The sequence below is a fragment of the Vicugna pacos genome, chromosome 9, assembly GCF_048564905.1.
Source record: "Vicugna pacos chromosome 9, VicPac4, whole genome shotgun sequence".
NCBI classification, from domain to species: Eukaryota; Metazoa; Chordata; class Mammalia; order Artiodactyla; family Camelidae; genus Vicugna; species Vicugna pacos.
Window position 1 is genome coordinate 16042297 of NC_132995.1, and position 19994 is coordinate 16062290.

General features: G+C 39.4%; 1 protein-coding gene across 5 annotated transcripts; it reads right to left on the minus strand.

The window, feature by feature from the left end:
- Positions 1-703: 703 nt before the first annotated feature.
- ZNF181 (zinc finger protein 181) lies at positions 704-11944 on the minus strand. 5 transcript variants are annotated; one of them, XM_072967240.1, is made up of 5 exons: positions 11517-11944; positions 10747-10799; positions 6609-6729; positions 6248-6346; positions 704-5255 (listed from the first exon to the last, which is right to left on the minus strand). In XM_072967240.1, exons 1-5 carry the CDS (start codon positions 11836-11838, stop codon positions 3769-3771), a joined length of 2082 nt encoding a protein of 693 aa, XP_072823341.1. In that variant the 5' UTR covers positions 11839-11944; the 3' UTR covers positions 704-3768. The 5 variants fall into 5 exon arrangements, with proteins under 5 accessions (XP_072823341.1, XP_031527908.1, XP_031527907.1 ...); XM_031672048.2 differs by lacking the exon at positions 11517-11944 and having other exon boundaries at positions 704-4962; positions 5182-5255; positions 10747-10882; XM_031672047.2 differs by lacking the exon at positions 11517-11944 and having other exon boundaries at positions 6260-6343; positions 10747-10882.
- Between the last annotated feature and the right edge of the window lie 8050 nt (positions 11945-19994).

The following is a 19994-nucleotide window of genomic DNA, read 5'->3' on the forward strand; positions in this document are numbered from 1 at the left end:
GTGAACAAAATCATAGGCATTTTTTTTTTCTGTAACACAATTGCATCCTGTTTAAAATGCAGTGTCTGATTCCCCTTTGATGCCCTGTACAGAGCTAGTCTCCCAAGAAATTCTCAGTGATATGTGCCTTGGTTCTTTCAGGATCTTTACCAATAACTGCACAACTGCCTATAGTAACAACTGACTAGCCCAAGGCTATTGAAACTACTCTGAATTTCTAGTCATCGGTGACCTTCAGTAAAATGCCTGTAACCTCTATTCAGGAACACTAAGGGCAGCTGCACTAAGCCCAGAGAACCCTGTAACAAGAGGTGATGCTGAAGTACTTGAGGCTTCTGGTCTCACTGGGTAAAGCCTCACCTCTCCTCCATACAGGGACCTGAAGCCTTATTCATTATGCTCTTTCTCCAAAACACATGTTAGGGACCCCTCCTGACTTCCTGCGGTCCTGCTGTGTTCTTGTCTCATTTTCTCCTATCTGGTGTCCTTTGTGTCTCCTCAGAGTATTTTGAATAATAAATATATTCCTCGCAAAGATGGCTCAAATGCCAAAGGGGGATTTGTTGGAAGGAAATGGAAATGTCTTGTAAGAAACCCCCAAAAGGTGAACAGTAAGTAGGTGAGTGATAGGTGATTAGGAAGACCCACTAGATGTGACACTGGAGACCAGAATGATGAAGCAGCCACGTGAAGACAATGACAATGAAATTAATAGCTAATGTTTATTTGAATGCTTTTGAGGCACCAGGCATTGTAAGCATTTTACACCAATTAACACATTTAGTCTTCAAAGTAATCCTTAGATGCTATGATCATTTTATAGATGGAGAAACTGAGGCACGGCACAGCGTGTTAAGTTGTCCAAGGTCATACAGAGCCAGGACATGTGCAACTTAGATCATACCCAGACAGCGTGGCCCAGAGCCCGTGCTCTTCACATACACACACCTTTAAGCTCTTGGAGGATATGGAGTGTGTCTTATTTATGGGGCCCACAGTAAATGCTCAAGAAATGGTTAAGTCATAACCGAGCATGATTCTCCATCAGTGACATTATAACAGCATTATGATCTCAGCTCAGTCTTTTACGATGACAAGGTACGGCCATATCCTCTTACTGCTTTCTTTAAAAACCTCTACCTTTATTTAAATCTCTGGCTTTCTTTTCCTAGTTCAGTATCATTGTGAAGTTACTTTAAATCAAGAATTATAAACCATTATCATGTGTATGCTCATGCTTTTTAAATGACAAAGTATGGGCATTTGGATGAATCCTCTCATAACACAATGGCATAAAACTGTGTAGTGAAAGCAAATAAAGCCTGGGGGACTAAAGGACTACTTCATCTTTGTAGTACCAGTGCTTGGGAGAGCAGAGAAGGACACAATGGGAGAAACCTAAAGCTACTGCCATTACTCCACAACTAAATGTACACATAGGGGCCAGTCTATCCATAATTACAACTATCTTTAATCCTTGTTTGATACCATGCCATGCTCCCTTAATTATAAGTCTCTGAAAGATCCTTCAACATTCCATAGAGTATCAAAGTAAACCTCATGACTATTAAAAGGAAAGAGAAATCTCTTAATATTAAAAACTTACCCTCCAATTCCAAACCCACTGTCTCTAGTGTGAATTGCTAGGGAATGTGCCTTCACCTCTTGGCTTTCAGTTAAGGTAGCACATGTACCAAAGTAGAGTATTTTGTCTAAAGTTGGAAACCCTATCACTCATTCCACACCAGAATTGTATCAATGATATTCCTTCTTAAAATAATTTTCCTTACAACTATCAAATGCCATAGAGAACATAATCTGAAATATAAACTATATAACTGCGCTTTACTTGCAACTGCATCCATACAATCCTAATCATTGACCTGTATCACCTTTCCAGTAGCAAGAAATGGGAAACCATAGGGGCAATAAAGGCTATTCATTTCTTATCTGAAGCTTAGAATATCTGAAGCCAACCCCCTTACAGATCATAACTATCTGTCAAGGTTCAGTGTAGAAAGCAAAAACTGTCTTAAATATTTCAAGAAGACATATAGGAAATTAATGTTGTCAAAATTGGTGAGCAGGCTGGAGTAATGGGCACAGCTCTGGACTATTAAATTCCAACCCCCCATAACTGATCAAGGGATGAGGAAATTACTGCTGTTACTAGTGATGCTGCCAGCAGAAACACCTCAAAGCCACAAAACTTGAAACTTAACGCTGATAACGGATTCCAGATGCAGCAAACCTGATACAACTTGCTTGTCTGCTTTGCCTAAAATGATCCCCAAGAGCGCATGTTCTTGCACAGTTGCCTACAGTTGTCCTCAGTATTCGCAGGGAACTCGTTCCAGACCAACATACTCCCTTACCCTCCATGGATACCAAAATCTGCAGGTGCTCCAAGTCCCTTACATGAAATGGCACAGTATTCGTTATAACCTATGCACAGCCTCCTTCATACTATAAATCATCCCTAGATTACTTATAATACCTAATACAATGTAAATATCATGTAAATAGCTGTAAAAAACAATGTAAATGCTGTGTAAATAATTGCTGCCAGCAAATTCAAGTTTTGCCTTTTCAGAACTCTCTTGATAAAAACTTTTTTTTTCCAGTTGCGAGCGGTTGAATCTGCATATGTAGAATCTGCAGTTATGGAGGGTTACTGTAATTAGCACTCATCCCTTAGGATTCAGATTAAAAAACACGTCCACTCTGCTCTGACCTCTCATAGTACGTAGTTTCTTGGGTTATGTTCTCATGGTACTTGTAAAAATTAAAATGTGTGAATTAAGCCAACTGGAAATGGACTGTGGATCATCCTCACCAAAATGGCGACATTCTTAGCACAGAGATCAGGACGTTTTTCCTAGGTATGCTAGTCTCCCACAAAGATTATACAGTAATGCTGATCATAATTCCTCAAGAGGAAAGTAGTGGAAAATTTTGTAAGAAATATCAGTGTGTCAGTCAAAGCGTTCAATATATACAGAATGATTTTATTAAAGACCAAAAATTTTATGCACGCCACTTTTAACTTCTATTGCAACTTTAATTTTCAACATTATAACATTTGCTGGATTCACTGGGTGACAAGTATCTTCACATGCCCATTAGCTAAAGATAATTTCTATGTAGGACTCGAGTAAAATGCATGCTGCTACTATAAGGTATGCATATTCACTTATAATATGCTTATTGGTTTTCCTGTAGAATTGTTTACAAATTCGCATCATTGCAAAGGAACACTTACATGTAATTCCTACATCTTTCAGGTGATTCTAGCATTAATCTTCTGATGTCTAGCAAGCTAAGAACACTTAGTGAACACTTGGCTACATTTCTTACATTTTTCTCTCCAGTGTGAGTTCTCTGATGTAGAATGAGAGATGCGTTTTAACTGAGGGATTTCCCACAATTTTTATATTCATGTTGCATCTATCCTGTATGTATTTAATGCTTTTTAAGAGAATCATATTGCTTAATGTCTTTCCCATACTTATTACATGTAAAGGGTTTTTCTCCAGTGTGGATTTACTTATGTCAATCAAGAGATTAATGCTGGCTAAGGCTTCCCCACATATATTGCCTTCATATTATAGTCTCGCTATAGTGTGAAATGTAACAGACAATAAGGCTTGTATCACTGCTAAAGATTTCCCCATATTCAGTACATTCATAAGAACTTTCTCCAGTAAAAATTTTCTGATGTTGAATCAGGGAGGATCTATGAGTAGCATATTATGACGAATACCTTACTTATACAGTTTCTCTCTTATACGATCTTTCACATGAATAGTGATTCATGTGGCTTAAAGGGTTTTCCACACTTACTGTACTACTGGGTTTCTCTCCGTTATGTACTCTCTGATGGGCAGTAAGATTTGAGCCTTTGCTAAAAGCTTTCCCACATTCATTACATTTATATGGCTTTTCTCCAGTATGAATTCTCTGATGCACAGTAAGGTTTGAACTACAGCTGAATGTCTTCCCACATTTAATACATTCGTAAGGTTTCTCTCCAGTATGAATTCTGTGATGTTGAAGCAGGGATGACCTATGACTGAAGGCTTTCCCACATATACTGCATTCATAAGGTTTCAATCTAGTGTGATTTCTTAGATGCATATTCAGTGATTCAGGCTGGTTGAAGGATTTCCTGCATTTTTGACATTCAAAGGGTTTTTCTTCAGAATGAATACTCTGATGCTGAATAAGAAATGAGAGGCTGCTAAAGACTTTCAGACATTTGTTGCATTCAAATTGTTTCTCTATAGCATGAATTCTTTGATGTCGAGTAAGGTGTGAGCTACAGCAAAAGGCTTTTCCACATTCACTACATTCATAAGGTTTCTCTCCAGTATGAATTTTCTGATGGTGAATGAGAGATGACCTGTGAATGAAGGCCTTCCCACATATTCGACATTCATAGAGTTTTTCTTGAGTATGAATTCTCAGATGTTCAATAAGATGTGAAACACGACTAAAAGCCTTTCCACAGTTCATACATTCATATGGTTTCTCTCCAGTGTGAGTGCTTTGATGATTAGTAAGTGATGAAACATGACTAAAGGCCTTCCCACATTCAATACACTTGTAAGGTTTCTCTCCACTGTGGCTTATTTGATGTCGAGTAAGGGATGAGCCATGGCTAAAAGTCTTCCCACATTCATGACATTCGTACGGTTTTTCTCCTGTATGAATTCTCCAGTGGCGATTAAGGATTGATTGTTTACCAAAGGATTTCCCACATTCACTGCATGTATAGATTTTCTCTCTGTTATAAGTCTGGTGAAGGGCAAGAGATTTGCTTTGGCTGAAGGCTGCCATACTTTCATTAGAATTCAAAAGTTTCTTTCCACCATTGACATTCTCGTTGTTTATAACTGAATTTGTTGGTATGTTCTTCTGAAATACATCATGTTTATGTGACTTTCCTTCAGCAGAAATTCTCTGTGGTTCAGAAAGAACAGACTTTAAATGGAAGATGCTTCTAAGTGTATTGCATTTGTAAACATTTTCCCCAGTGGGACTTTCTCTAAAGGTGAGGGTCACTGGTCTGAAATGTTCTATCTGGTTTTCACACTTCCCCTCCAACTTCTCTATATAATCCAAGTCCTTGTTAAAATTTGAAAATTCATGACTTTGTTTTATAATTTTTTCCGTTATTACCGTTTGGGGTGAATCTTCATCACAAATATCCTCCTTCATTGATAATTCTTTGTTTTCCCATCTTGAGTCCCAATCTGTAATATATCAAGACAGCAAAACACTGCTTTTTTTTTTTTTTAACTTCTTGAAAAGAAACTTCTATGGTAGAAATAAGAGAACTGGATAAAAATTAAGTCATCCCCCTGTACCCTCACAAGAAAACACATGCTCTAATAAAACTCATATATTCAATGATTTCTGAACAAAGTTCAAATGGAGCACAGAGAATACAGACAGCTCAGGGGCAGAGTGTATTACGGGAAATGGTTAAATATAGGCAATCAGTATGTGGGAAAAAACTGAATCTATCAGAAAGAAAATGCAGAAGGCATTTCTTTCTGGATCCCAAGCCAATACTTTGTGCCTTTTAAACTTATGTGAAAGACCACATCTTATCTCACACAGCTTTGGTTCTGCAACTTCTCAATTAAATTTAATTAAATTGATTAATCTCAATTTGCAGTCAGATTAATATGCTTAAAATGCAGAATTTATAGCACTGCATTAAACAGCTACAATGACAAAATAATCTAAATACTCTGTGGTTCAGAAAGATTTAGGCTTAGTGAGTTTACGTAGGATCTGTGTGAAATCATAGTATTTACTGACATTAGAAAATATCATTCTTAGAAACCTTCCTATACATCCCTTACTTCCTCTAGCACTTATGTTCATATTTGATCTTTGAAGTTCTGCCTTAGGGGAAACTGATTTTCCATCTAATTGACAGCATTTTTAGACTTACATGGACTTACAAAGAATAATTTGCCTTATTTCATTTCAAATAAACAACAATTTGAATTATTATGAACGCAAAAAACCTCCACTGTTAACTAGATGACATAATACAGAAAGGTAATGATTTGGGATAGAGGACTGGTCATTCTGAAATCTAAGCTAAGGATCCCTCAGTTTTGTTACATTTTGGATCTCTGAAGACATTATGTCTTAAATATCCTAAAATGCCTCCACACTTTCTACAAGCATCTTAACAAAGACCTCTTTTGCCTGATTCACCATGACTTACCTGGAAACATACCTGTTGACAGTTTTCTCTCCACCATCCAAGGATCTTTGCCTTCCTCCAATAAAGCAATCACATTTGGCTTAGGTATGGAAAGACCTGCTTACAGGAAAAATACAGAACAAAAATTGTTCAAGCTGTGGTCTTCATGGAGGAGAGATCAACATCAAAATAGAGACCAAAGTAAGTCTGAAGGATGTTCACTAAAATGGGAAGATAAGCTTCAGGCAGGACAAAACAGAGCTATGTATTTCCTTGGGAACGTGAAACAAAAATTCAGCTATTTACTAAGGAAGATCTCTAGCAATTCAGAGTGGCAGAAGAAAGATCTCCCTCATTGCAGTCGAGGGGGAGATATGCTTACCTAGAGATACCAGGTTCTCATAATTCTGGACCATCACATCCTTGTATAAATCCCTCTGAGCAGAATCCAGCCATCCCCACTCTTCATGAGAGAAGTCTATAGCCACATCACTAAATGTCACCTGAAATAGCACACATATTTAGGCTCAACCAATAGCCTAGGCCGCTTCTGTCACTGGTCAAGGGGTAAAACTATGCTAGTGTGGAAGAAAGGGAACAAGATTCAATAGTTGTGACAATGATCAGGAATCTGATCTAAGTTAAGTAATAACTGGATAATTATGTTCTTGGTGGTGGTGTCCAATACAGATAAGAGACAAATATAAAAGCTCTCCTTCAGGAGAGTTAATTTTGTAAAAGGGAATAGAATTATAAAATTTTTAAAAATCAACATTCAATACTTGACAGCATATAGTCAAGTGCTTATTGTGTTTTTTATAACTTACATGCCAGGTAATAAAACATGATAACCCACTAAAGTTCAAAAAAAAAAAAGAATACAATAGGTTCAGAAAAAAGACATCTTTATATTAAAGATAGACACATACATAACCAATTTATAAACAAAAAGCAAAAACATTTATGCACATAATTAAACCTCATGTTCATAATCTATAATTAAAATAATTTGAGACCCCTGGGCAAGAAGACTGAAGGATGGTTTTATGACACAGGTAGTCCTTGAATACAACCTTAAAGTAAGGGCAAAGAAAAAAAAAGACACATTGCAAGGAAAATATTCTAAGGAAATAGATTTCTTCCCAACAGTACTCATTCATGGTATTATTTAAAATAGCAAAATTTTAGAAAAAAGCTTAAATGTTCAATAATAATTTACTGGTTAGTCAAATTAAAATACGCGCAAAGAAAGTATGTATTTAAAATGGCACTATTACTGCCTTTCATTAGTGAAATAAACATTGTTTGGCTATTGTAAAGTTTTCACTCCAAGTGTAAATTCAATATTCTATTACTTCATTTGGATATTTTACATGTGTGTTCACCAGTGACACTGGTCTTTGGTTTAAAGAGGGAATTTACCTTTGTCAGGTATTGGGGAAATAATTAAAAATCAAATCTACCAAGCACAAAATCCTCTCCACGGTCTAAAAAGAGAAAAGTTTAATTACTGAATAAGCATGAAACCAGACAGTAATGCACTTCACAGGCAATCACTAATAAGACTGCAAGGACAGAAAGAATTTTCACCCTTTTATAAAGTCAGGCAGATACAATCCATTATACATGTTTTCAAAATTAATAACTTGTCCTTAAGTAAGAGGACTTGACAGCATTATTTGCTACACAGAGTTCATCCTAAATTCACCTGGTAATTGGAGTAGCCATCTATATTAACTGCCTTTATCCCAAAGAAAAATAAAACTCGTATCTTTATGATAAGCAGGTAGTTAGAACTTGGAGCCAGAAGCCTACGCTAAACTCCCACACAGGTAGGGAGATAAGAGGCGCATCTTCCTTCATGTTTTCAATTCAAAGAGATGGGTCTGAGGCCCATAAGAAAGACTTACTACTTTGTGAAATTGGCAGAGGCTTATTTAGCTTTGAAAAAGATTTACAAGCATCTCAAAGGGACAGGGAGAGGACATACAATTACAGGTTTTTCTCAAGGAAACATTCTAAGAGAGGGAGATCTCCCTTTTGGCACCAGGGAAATTTTTTTTTCCATTTGTGTTTACTCTTACCCAGGTATTAGGATTATGCTAGCCTTATCCTACGCACTGAAAAAAATTCCATCTTTTCCTATTTTCCACAGTAGTCTGTAAATGATTAGCTTTTACAAATCCCACCTGATAAACCAAATTTAAAAATCAACACTATATTAAATGCATAAAGCACTGTTTTATTCCACTCATGCAAAAATATTTTGCATTGTATGTTTGATACTAATGAGTATCACTGTATTAACAGTCTAAAGAAGAACACCACATAATCTCACTAATAGATACTCTTTGCTCTTTATTTAAATCAGGGTTTCTCAACTTTAGCATTATTGACATTTTAGGCTGAATAATTCTTTACTGCAAGGACCTGTCCTTTGTATTTTAGGATGTTTAGCAGCATCCTTAGCCTCTACCCTTTAGATGTTAGGAGCAACTCCCCTTCCCCCCCCGGATTACAACCACCAAAAATGTCTCCAGACATTGTCAAATGTCCCCCCTGGGTGGGACTAAGGGAGACAAAATCACCCCTGTTTGAGAACCACTGCTGTACAAAAGTTTTGTACTTCCTTAAACGACTCTCGTAGGCCTCTCTACCTACCCACACTCAAGGTGTTCTCTCAGTTTAGTAAAACTTCACTTCCGCCTCTGCCTCCCTGGTACTGTGTGCCACCCAAACAACTCCAGCCTTGCTTCCCCAGGGATGCTTCAACTCTTTCTTCCCCTTCAGCTGCCTGGGCAGCCTAGGGTGTTCATTCATCATTGTCCCCAGAACTTAGGATATTACATAAATATCTTAATTTCTTACAGTTTCTTGCTTTTCTACCAGTCCTGTACAAGTCCTGTACTGCTCAATACAGTAGCCACTGTATTTGGCTACAGAAATTGAAATTAACTAAACTTAAAAGTTAAGTAAAATTAAAAATTCAGTTCCTCAGTCACTCTAGTTATAGTTCAAGTACTCAACAGTCATATGGGGCTGGGGGCTACCATACTGGACAGCACACAAAGAGAACACTTCCACCACTGTAGAAAGGTCTCTCAGTATTGCACTAGGTAACAAAATCCTGTATGTCAGTGTATACCCAAACCTATGTAAGAGTCTTCCTAACAGGTTCTTCATTAAGTGTTTAGAAAATGAATCAATGAACCATTTTGGCAGTTCACACTTTAGCTTTTTTTAGAGAAGTGAAGTTTGTCCAATTCTATTATCTAATATTCCTAAGAAACAGACTCTGCCCAACATGCACATCGCCACTCATACATTCTCCTGTGCAGGCTTCACTCCTACCCCATGATTCTGCCCTGCCATTTTTTCATCACTCATTCACTCAACAATTATTTACTAAGCATCTGTTTTATGACAGATACCACTCCAGATAATGAAGATAAAACAGTCAACAAAAAAGAAAATACACCTCTTCCAGCAAGAGGAGACAAACAATGAGCATATGCATATACTACACATATAGTGTATCAGTTAGTGAGTGATAAGTGCTTTGAAAAATAACAACACAGTGATGGAGGAGTTAAAGCGATAGTCACGAGGTGACTGCAATTTTAAATTTTAAAGGTGTTCAGGGAAGCTTTACCAAGAAAGTAACCACTGAGCAAAGATACAAAGGAGGTAAGAATGCAAGAGTGTGTATATCTAGGGAAAGAATATTCCAAGCAGATGGTATAGCAACTTCCAAGTCCTGGAGGCAGTGGCCAGTGTGGCTGGAGACAGAGAAGGAAGATGAGATCAGAGAGGTAATAAGACAGACTAATTGTACAAAGCTTTTTAGTCATTACACAAATCTGACTTCTATTCTGAATTAGGGCCACTGAAGAGTTTTACACTGAGGATTTTATATAACAAGAAATTCACTATGACAGCTGTATTGAGAAGAGACCGAAGAGGGTCAAGGGCAGAAGCAGGGAATATAGTAAGGCAACTACTGCAATAATCTAGGTGGCTTGGACCAGGGTGGCAGTGGTCGTAGCCTTAGGGCAACCAATCGTGTAGATATCCTCTGTATATTTCAGATCCAACTAGAGTGTCTGAATCTGAGTTATAAGAGAAAGGGAGGTATCAAGGATGACTCCAAACATCTCTTGACTTGAACAACTGAAAAGAACTGATATATACCATTAATTGAGACCACATGATACAGCTTTGACAACCACAAAGCAAATAACCTAAAATTCCAAACCTGAATTTTGACTTGTAATTTTAAAAAAGGTTTGTTCAAGACTCCACGGAGGCTTCTAGCAGAAAACTGGTAGAAAAGAGGAGCACTGAGAGAAGACAGTACCTTGTAGTTCTGCGGGCTCCACGTTTTGCTATAATGAAAGGAATTATAGATCCAGCTCCTAAATGGACTTTATGCGGTAGTAACTGGTAGGAGAGTTAGAGCAAAAACCCCCGAGTCCTGATGAGCAGGTGTTTTGAGAAGATTTGGGGACTTCCTAACTTACCTGAAACATGTCCTCGCAGTTTCCAAAAGTGAACACTGTCCTTCTCCCAGGCTCTCTTATAAAAGGAGAAGGCAGATCAAGAACTGGAAAACGCAGTCATGAAAAATCAGGCTTATCGTGCAGCTCTGGACACACCTGCATAGAAAATCACATAGGGAATCACTTTTGGGGGCTCCAATCATTCCTCGAATTAACAGTGTTTCTTGGCAAGAAGTAACCACGTGCTATCTGCGTGTAAATCAACTATTATATACATAAGAGATAAACTCTTAAAACAATACTAATAATATTAAAGAAGAGCTCGTTCGATCTTCACCACTATGCATGGTGGGCATTCACATTACAGATTTCTTTTTTAAACAATGAGAAAACTGAAACTCGGCGATATTGAAGCAATCTGTTCAAGGTTTACACACTGGACTTTAAGGAAAAAAAAAACCTGCAGATGGCATTTTCTTTCAGTGCATACTACACACACTCGCTCTCCCATTTCCTTTTCCTAACAGCTCTATAAGGTAAGCGGCATCTTTACCCCTTTTCACCAAGCAGCACTTAGAGGCCCAGAGAAGCGAAAGGCCTGGCTGGCTCACACCACGGGGCAGACCCTCGGGCCAGGGAGGCTGCGGCAGCCGTGCCCAGCGCCTGGCTGTTTTGTTAGCCCGAGGCCTGCCGGCCGCCCTCCCTCCAGGACCCACACCCGCCTGACTCCTCAGCCGACCCCGCTGCCACCGAGCCGGGCGGGGCCGTCCAGAGCCTGCACCTACGCGTACCTGACGCGCCCGGTCGCGGCGAGCGGACAATGGCCGCCCCGCTCGAGGGAACCGCGCCGTCCACAGTCCTCCCCGATTCCAGAACCGAGAACTCCGAGCCTGGCCGGAGACGACCGCGCGGCGGACCAAGGATGAGCCACACCGGGGCTACACTTCTCAGCCGCCTCCGCGTCAGGGACAAAAGTTGCCAGTGCGTCGCACGGTTGCCTCCGGGAAAACCACACTTCCCAGAAGGCTCCGCGGCCGCGCGGCGCACCGCGAGAACTCGGCCTGGGCTTTGTGAAAAACTACTTCGCTCGGAGCTGCGCGCAGAGCAACACATGCAAAGTCCCGAGAGGTCGGTAGTTGTCTCTGACGACTCTGCCTTCCGGAGCTAACGGCAACCGTCTGCTTGCACTGGGAGGACAGTGGCGCCCAGAACTACACTCTCCATAAAATCATGCGCCGGCGCAACGTCGTCTGCTTGCGCAGACGGTCTCCTGCCGGGACAAGGGCAGCCTTTGCGGGTGCGGGGTGAGAACTGGCCTCTACCAGCGGAACGTCTCCTCTCATCCAAAGCCCGGCTGCCACGCTGTCCAGCTCGTATGGGCCTTGAGCATTGGCACCGACCTGCCTAGGACTGTATTTTCCAGAATGCCCTGTGTCCGGGCTGTTACAACAGCAGCTGTCCGCGGACCCACGGCACTTCCCGGAAGTTGGTGCGGTCACGTCATCGCTAGCGCACTGGCTGCAGCTCCGATGTGCATTGCACACCCTCGAGGGGCTCGGGAATATAGGACTCCCGTGAGGGCTTTGAGGACAAAGACCCTCAGTCCTGGGAAGAATCACTCCTCTGACCCTCCTCGGCCCCCAGAAGCGCTTCAGTCTCTGACTTTGCCCAGCCCGCCTGAACAGTCACTGGACAAAGACGTGCCTAGGTCAGAACATTCTACTATTGTAAATTTGGGTTGTTTCCTTTACTTTCTTTTAACTAAAATTTACTTATTTTTTAAAAATTACAAGTAGTATGACTGACTTTTCGTGTAGATGTCGAGTACTTACACGCATAAGATCATTAGATAATGCTTGCACCTTGGTATATCTCATGACTGTATTTCGTCCCTAGAGCAGCAGTGGGTTTTTTTTTTTTAATATTGTGGCATCAACTGGATTCCTCTCAAGGCTTAGAATATGTAACAAGGAAGGATTTGCTAGTGCAAAGTATCTTCCCGTTTACATCTTTATTAAGCAATGGCAATTTTTTTTCAAAGTTGTACCAATTTGCACTCCTACCATAGCTTGCAGTTACTTTGGTTGGCAACTGTTAGTGCCAGCACTTGATTTTTGTGAAACTTTCAAACTTTGTAACTGTGCTAGGTGCTAAATTATAACTTCTTGTGGCTTAAATTTGCATTTCTTTTGTTGTTAATAAGATTGGGAATCTTTTCATGTGTCTCTTGGCTTTAGTATTTACTTTTCTGATATTGCATATCTTTTGGGCAATGTTCTTTTAGAACATTGAAGTACAAGTTACATAGACAAATGCAAGATATTAAAGAGACTAGAATATTAGAATTTTCCCCCTCAGAATCCTGGGCTTTGAATTGAATTCAGAAACCAAATATGTTTTCTATAGTTTTTGCATACTGTTTCTAGTTGTGAAATTCTTTAATTTTTTTTCTCCTGGTTGGGATTTGTTGAGCAATTTGAATCTGTGAAGTGGCATCTTCCTGTGCTCAGCAAATTTGTCTTCTCCACATATTGTGTCTTCTCCATTATTTCTTTCTCCTTCTTGTGAACTCCAATTAGTTGTTAGGTAGGTCTTGCCACTCTATCCTCCTCTGTAATTTCCATCTTTCAGTCTCTATATTGCACTCTGGATAATTTATTCTGATTTATCTAGCATTCATGATTCCCTTACAGAGGTGGGTTTTTTTTTTCAGTTTTTCAAAGATTTTTGTAATATGGTAGGCACAGTTGATTCCTAAAATGCATCTGATAATACCAATAACTGAAGATTTTATGAATCTTTGTAAACATTTTTAAAATTCTTTATACTCAATTTGCTTTGCTTCCTTTTTTGGTGATTAGCTTTGTGTGTTACTCTGTCCTTGAAAAGGGTTTTACAGGGCTTCCCAATATCCTTGAATGAAAGTACCATTCTTTTCCAGAGATTATATAATTTTATTTTCAGACGAGATTTGGGATTACTACCACTCTGGAACCACTTTAAACTAAATTTGAGACATAAAGTCCCAGCTCAGTCCTTCCAGAAAATCTTACATACGGATTCTTTATTGTTGCTGCTTTTATTCCTGAGCTTCTTGGAAGAATGATGAAGCCTTCCCATTATGAGTCCTCAGATGTTTGGGACATAAATTAAGTTCGTAGAGAAGGAGGATTAACGTTAAACGACTAGATGTGACCGGGGGCAGAGGTGAGAAGAACTTTAAATGGAGGGCCAGTCCTTCTGTCTCAATAGCTATTTCTGGCCAGCGCTTAAAGAACATTACTTCAAAGCTGAAGCCCTAACACCTGAGTGCTCGATGATTTGCATTTTTAATAGAAAAGGTAGAGGCACAGGCATAATTAAGCCAGTTTTAAACAAATACGCCAGTCATTTGAGAAAGAATATAGGTCCAAAAGAGATCAATAAGGAGACAGGAAAACACTTTACATGCCTTGCTGAACCCACTCCCTTCCACTAGCCCTGAGCTACCTTCTTTCCTTTTTCTATTAGGCAGTATCTACAATAAATGGTTTTGCTATTGGAATTTAATCTGTTCAAGGGCACATTTTAGAATATGAACTTGGGAGAGGAAAAGCCAGTTCATGTTAATGCTGAGACTGCTCTAAGACTCGGGGTGATAAGGAAGTTCGAGACTCTAAGCTTTGGGAGACATCAAAACAGCCTATGTATTTGCCATAGTGAAAAACTTCTACAGAGACCTCTTGTAGAAGTCTTTATCCTTGTTCCTGGCTCATTCTCCATCTATCACTTTGTAATAAGCCTACATATTCCACTGTAGATCAACGTTTTAAATGCAAGAGCCTAGCCTCAGTTCTCCTGTGACTGATTTGAAGACCTGTCCATTCCCAACCTGGCCCCAGCCTGACCCCAGAATGCCCAGTGTAGAACCTGTGGAGAGCCTCCAACAAGGCCTTATCATGTTCTCTCCTTCCGTCCTGGAGGACCTCTGACATCCCGCATCTCTGATTACTTACGTGACTAGTATCAGGTAACACCAGACTGAAGGGTGAACTCAGTAGGAAGTGTCAGGTGTGCATATGTTTCAATAATAATAGTGGACAGCCTTTGCTTGATAGGTTGGCTTGGTTCCCTGAGGAGAGCTAAGGGCTGGTGTCAAGGAGCCCATCTGTGGCCATGATGGGGAGGGGGGTGCCCATCTCACTTCTTTTCCTCCCTCTTGCATCATGGAGGAATTGGAATAAGTCTTGCTTTAGCTCCATAAAAAGGGACTTCTTTTAGACTTTAAGCCTGAGAATACCCTTGGGGGCTTACTAAGTAAATCAAGTTTTTCCCACTTGTTGATTTTGCATGATTTCTCTTAAAAATGGCTTAGGGGAGGTGAACTCCAATACATATGTTAGTCTGGGAAAATAAATGGATGGAGGGAAAGTGTCACTGTGTTTTTACAAAACATCAGTAAACACTATTGCAAAATTTAGAAAAAGAAAGTAATATTAACTCATTCCATTTACCTATAGAAAGTGGCTTACGCTAATCTATTGAAAGAAATATATCATTTATTGAAAAATATAGATTTATGTGTACTCTCATTCATTTTCAGTCAATCGTGAATGTCTTGCAATATTAGCAACATACAGCCTACATTATCATTAGAATGTCCACAATGTTCCATATTAGGAATTGTAACAGTAACAGATTTAAGCACCCTCCCCTTGATGAACATTTGCTTTGTGCTCAAATTTTTACTTAAATTTGTGAAGAATATCCTTGTACGTACATTGTTGCATACATATTTGGTTTTTTTAAGTGGTAAATGCCTAGATTCTATATTACATTAATTATATTAAGAAGAATTTGCCCATCTCTAGGCTTCTTTGATACACACCAACAGAGGGCCCCAAAAAAGGCTATTCTCTTCCATGTTTCATCCTAAGGGGGAAGTCTGGAGTATTTTAGAATCTAGTTCCAAGAATTCAGGTAACTGGTGAAAGGGTCTACCTGTTTCTGGGACCCCTTTTCGGTATATTCTCTTCCACCCAAACTGTAGGAGGGAAACAGCATGTGGGGCCTTGGGCTACCTGTACCGAGTGGGGGCTGAGGGCCACAACGACAAATAAGGCTCTTTGCTGTGAGCTGCCAGTGGGTCCCTGCCATTGAAGAAATGTTCCTGAAGGCAAAACTAAATGCATGAAGGGTTCCCCTGTACATCATTTGAGGCTGTCGTGGTCTGTGCCAGCTAGGGGAGACCGAGGTGTCTTTTGGTTCGACACATTCCCTAAGCAGGGAAAAGGACAGCCAGAAATTGTCAGGAAGAGTTGAGTATAATGTTCCCAATCTGTGCCCCTGTGAAGCTGCCCTGGTCCAGGATTTAGAGCACCCCAGTTTGGTTCCACTCTCCTGCCAGCTTAAACTCAATCCAATTTCCAGAGCCCTCTCTGTCACAGCACCTTCATGAGTGTGAAGGAGGAATCCCAGGAACTTTCTTTTGTCTGCCTTACATCCTCTGTGACAGACATAAAGTTGGTACTCCACAAATGTTTTATGTATCCTGCTCTGTTGGTATGTGTCAGGTTGGTTAGGCTACAGTGCCCAGATGTTTGCTCAAACATCAGTCTAGATGGTTGCAGGGAAGGTATTTTTCAGATGAGTTTAATATTTAACATTAAATCAGTAGGCTTTGTGTAAAGCAGATTACCCTCCATAATGTGAGTGGGCCTCATCCAGCCAGTCAAATATCTAAAGAGAAAAAGACTGAAATCTTCCGAGGAAGAAGGAATTCTGCCTTCCGACTGCAACATCAGCTCTCCCCTGGGTCTCCAGCCTGCTGGCAAGAACTCAGACTCACACTTGCCAGCCCCTAACTGTGTGGGGCTACCCTTTAAAATTAGTATCTCTAACTATCTACACATCTATCTATGTATCTATCTAATCTGTACACACATACATACACAAACAGGCACATCCCTCGTTGGTTCTGTTTTCTCTGAAGAATCCTGACAAATACACCTGCCATCTCACTGAGCTTATCCTATGGACTGGCACCATGCTCTACAGGTAATTCGAGCTTTACTGCTCTGAGTCATCGCTATTATAAAATTCTTTCTTAACAGTAATGCTTTATACTGACCCCTAGACAATAATATCCCTAGGAATACATGTACTTCCTGCAGTTAGCCCTCCTCTCTCTTGAGTCAACATTTTTTTCTGTCTTTACTAGATCTTTCCCATCATCCTTCAGACATGCTTCAGTATTTGGAATAGTTCACCTTTTAAAAACCCTCTCTTTTCCCAAAACTCCCTCCAGAAAATGTTCTAGTTCCATTCTCAGTAGAATAGCTTCTTGGAAATGTTTTCGCTATTATGTTTCTTTAATTTTCACTTCACTGTCTCTCCATAACTATGTCATATCAGAGAACATTCCTGTTGTTTTCCGGGGTCTGCTTTTCTCTAGGTCAGAGTGATCTGCATGTTGCTAAATCTGAGAGTCACTCTTTGGTTACTGCGTTTCTTGACCTCTTAGCATTTGGCACAATTGACAACCTCCTCCATATTCAGACAGTCTCTTCTCTTGGTTCTATGACGTCACATTTTTCTTAATGTTTATTTCAATGGCTGCTGCTTCTCAGTTTCCTTTGCTAGTTCTCCATCTCTTCTTTGATCTCTAAATGTTAAAGGGACCCACGACCACAGTTGGCCTCAGTTTTCCACATCTCCTTCATGTTTTCCCTTTTGAATTTCCACGTGTTTATAAATCATCTTTTAAAAAAGACTCCCAAGTCTTTATCCATAGCCCAGCCTTGCCTCTCCCTGGAACCCTCTGTCCCTATGTCCAGCCCTTTAGCTCCCAGGTCATTTTGGTTGTTCATTGGCAATTCACACTCCACATGCTTCATGGGGCCCACATAGGCAAGTCTTGACTGTCTCCTTATCTCCTCCTCTTTCAAGCCCCATATTAGGAAATGGAATCACCATCTACGTATCAGATAAAGCTGAACGTCCAGACATTTTCCCGTATTCCTCTTTTGTCCTCACTTACCCTCCCCACGCATTCATTCCAGCAGACAGTGTTGTTTTCAATGCCACCTCAACAGGATGGGTCATCAGCCTTCATTTATTCACATCCAGTTCTCACCGGAAGATCTGCAGGGGCTGCTTAACCCATTTCTATGCTTTCATACTTGCATCCATCCAGTCCACTCTCTATACAGAAATTAGATAGTTTTTAACCTGCATAAATAGAATTCCATTTTGCTACATCTTTTAAGGTCTTCTGGAGACACAAGAGTGAAGTCATATTTGTCTTTCTCCATCTCTGTTTACTTAACATAATACCTGTAAGGTCCATCCATGATATTGCAAATGGCAAGATTCCATCTTTTTGTGGCTGAGTAGTATTCCATTGTGTGTGTGTGTGTGTGTGTGTGTGTGTGTGTGTGTGTATGTGTGTGTCACACCCTCTTTATCCATTCATCTTTGATGGGCACTTACACTGTTTCCACGTCTTGGCTATTGTAAATAATGCTGCAATGAACATAGGAATGCAAATGTCTTTTTGCATTAGTGAAATAAATGGATCATATGGTAGTTCTTTTCTCGATATTTTGAGGAATTTCCATACTATCTTCTATAGTGTCTGCACCAATTTACATTCCCACTAACAGTTCATGACGTCTCCCCTTTCTGCATTATCCTCACCAACACGTGATATTTCTTGCCTATTTGATAATAGTCATTTGGACAAGTGTAAGGTGATATCTCATTGTCATTTTGATTTGCATTTCCCTGGTGATTAGCAGTGTTGAGCATCTTTTCACGTGCCTGTTGGTCAACTGAACATCTTGTTTGGAAAAATGTTTAATCAGCTTCTCTGCCCATTTTTTAATTGAGTTGTTTATTTTGTTGTTGAGTTGTATGATTTACTTATATATTTTATATTAACTTCTTACTGATATATCATTCATAAATATCTTCTCCCATTTGGTATGTTGTCTTTTAGTTTTATTGGTAGTTTCTTTTGCTGTGAAGAAGCTTTTTAGTTTGATGTAGTCCCACTTGTTTATTTTTGCTTTTGTTTCCCTTGCCTGAGGAGACATATCTAGAAAAGTATTGCTAAGATCAGTGTCAAAGAGTGTACTGCCTGTGTTTTCTTCTAGGAGTTTTATAGTTTCAGGTCTTACATTCAAGTCTTTAATCTATTTTGAGTTAACTTTTGTGTATGGTGCGAGACAGTAGTCTAGTTCCATTTTTTTTGCATATGGCTGTCCATTTTTCCCAATATCACTTACTAAAGAGACTTTTCCTTTCTCCATTGTGTGTTCTTTGCTCTTTGTCTTAAATTAATTGTCCATATATGTGTGGGTTTATTTCTGGGCTCTCAGTTCTGTCCCATTGATCTATGTTATGTTTCTGTTCTTCTGCCACTACCATGCTGTTTTACTATTGGTTTGTAATATAGTTTGAAATCAAGGTGTGTAATACCTTGAGCTTTGTTCTTTTCTCAGTATTGCTTTGGTTATTGGGGGCCGTTTGTGGGTCCATAAAAATTTTAGAATTTTTTTGTTATATTTCTGTAAAAAAGTCCTTGGGGTTTTGATGGAAATTGCATTGAGTCTGTAGATTGCTTCAGGTAATAAGGACATTCTGACAATGTTAATTCTTCCAATCCATGAGCATAGACTATCTTTCCATTTACTTGTGCCTTCTACACAGACTTCTGATTTTTTTTTCAATTTTATTCCTGTAATTGATTTCTAGTTTCCTTACATTGTGATTGGAAAGGATACTTGATATGATTTCAATCTTCAATTTATTGAGACAGCTTTTGTGTCCCAACACTGGTCTATTCTTGAGAACGTTTCATCTGCACTTGAGAAGAATGTGTATTCTGCTGCATTTGGATGGAATGTTCTGTAAAAATCTATCAGATCCATCTGGTCTAATGTTACATTTAAGACTACTGATCTCTTGACTTTCTGTCTGATGATGTATCCACTGATGTATGTTGAGGGGGTAGTTAAAGTCCCCTACTATTATTGTGTTGCTGTCAGTTTCTTTAGCTCTGTTAATAATTGTTTTATATATTTTTGTGCTGCTGTGTTAGGTGTATATATATTTATCACTGTTCTGTCTATTTTTAAGTGGCAAAAGGGTTTTTTTAAGTGGCAAAAGGGTTTGAAGATTTTATTTTTTCCAGTTTTATCGAGATATAGTTGACATACCACACTCTATAAGTTTAAGGTGTACAACATAATGATTTGACTTATAAACATAATGAAATGATTACCCTA

Bases quoted from the DNA above. Each gene is read 5' to 3' on its own strand.
- ZNF181 (XM_072967240.1), bottom strand. From the start codon at position 11,838: ATGTGTTGCTCTGCGCGCAGCTCCGAGCGAAGTAGTTTTTCACAAAGC. The intron at 10,800-11,516 runs GTACGCGTAGGT...CTTTTATAAGAG, and splicing joins GCCGCGACCGGGCGCGTCAG to AGCCTGGGAGAAGGACAGTG. The intron at 6,730-10,746 runs GTAAGTTAGGAA...GTGCTATTTCAG, and splicing joins ACTGCGAGGACATGTTTCAG to GTGACATTTAGTGATGTGGC.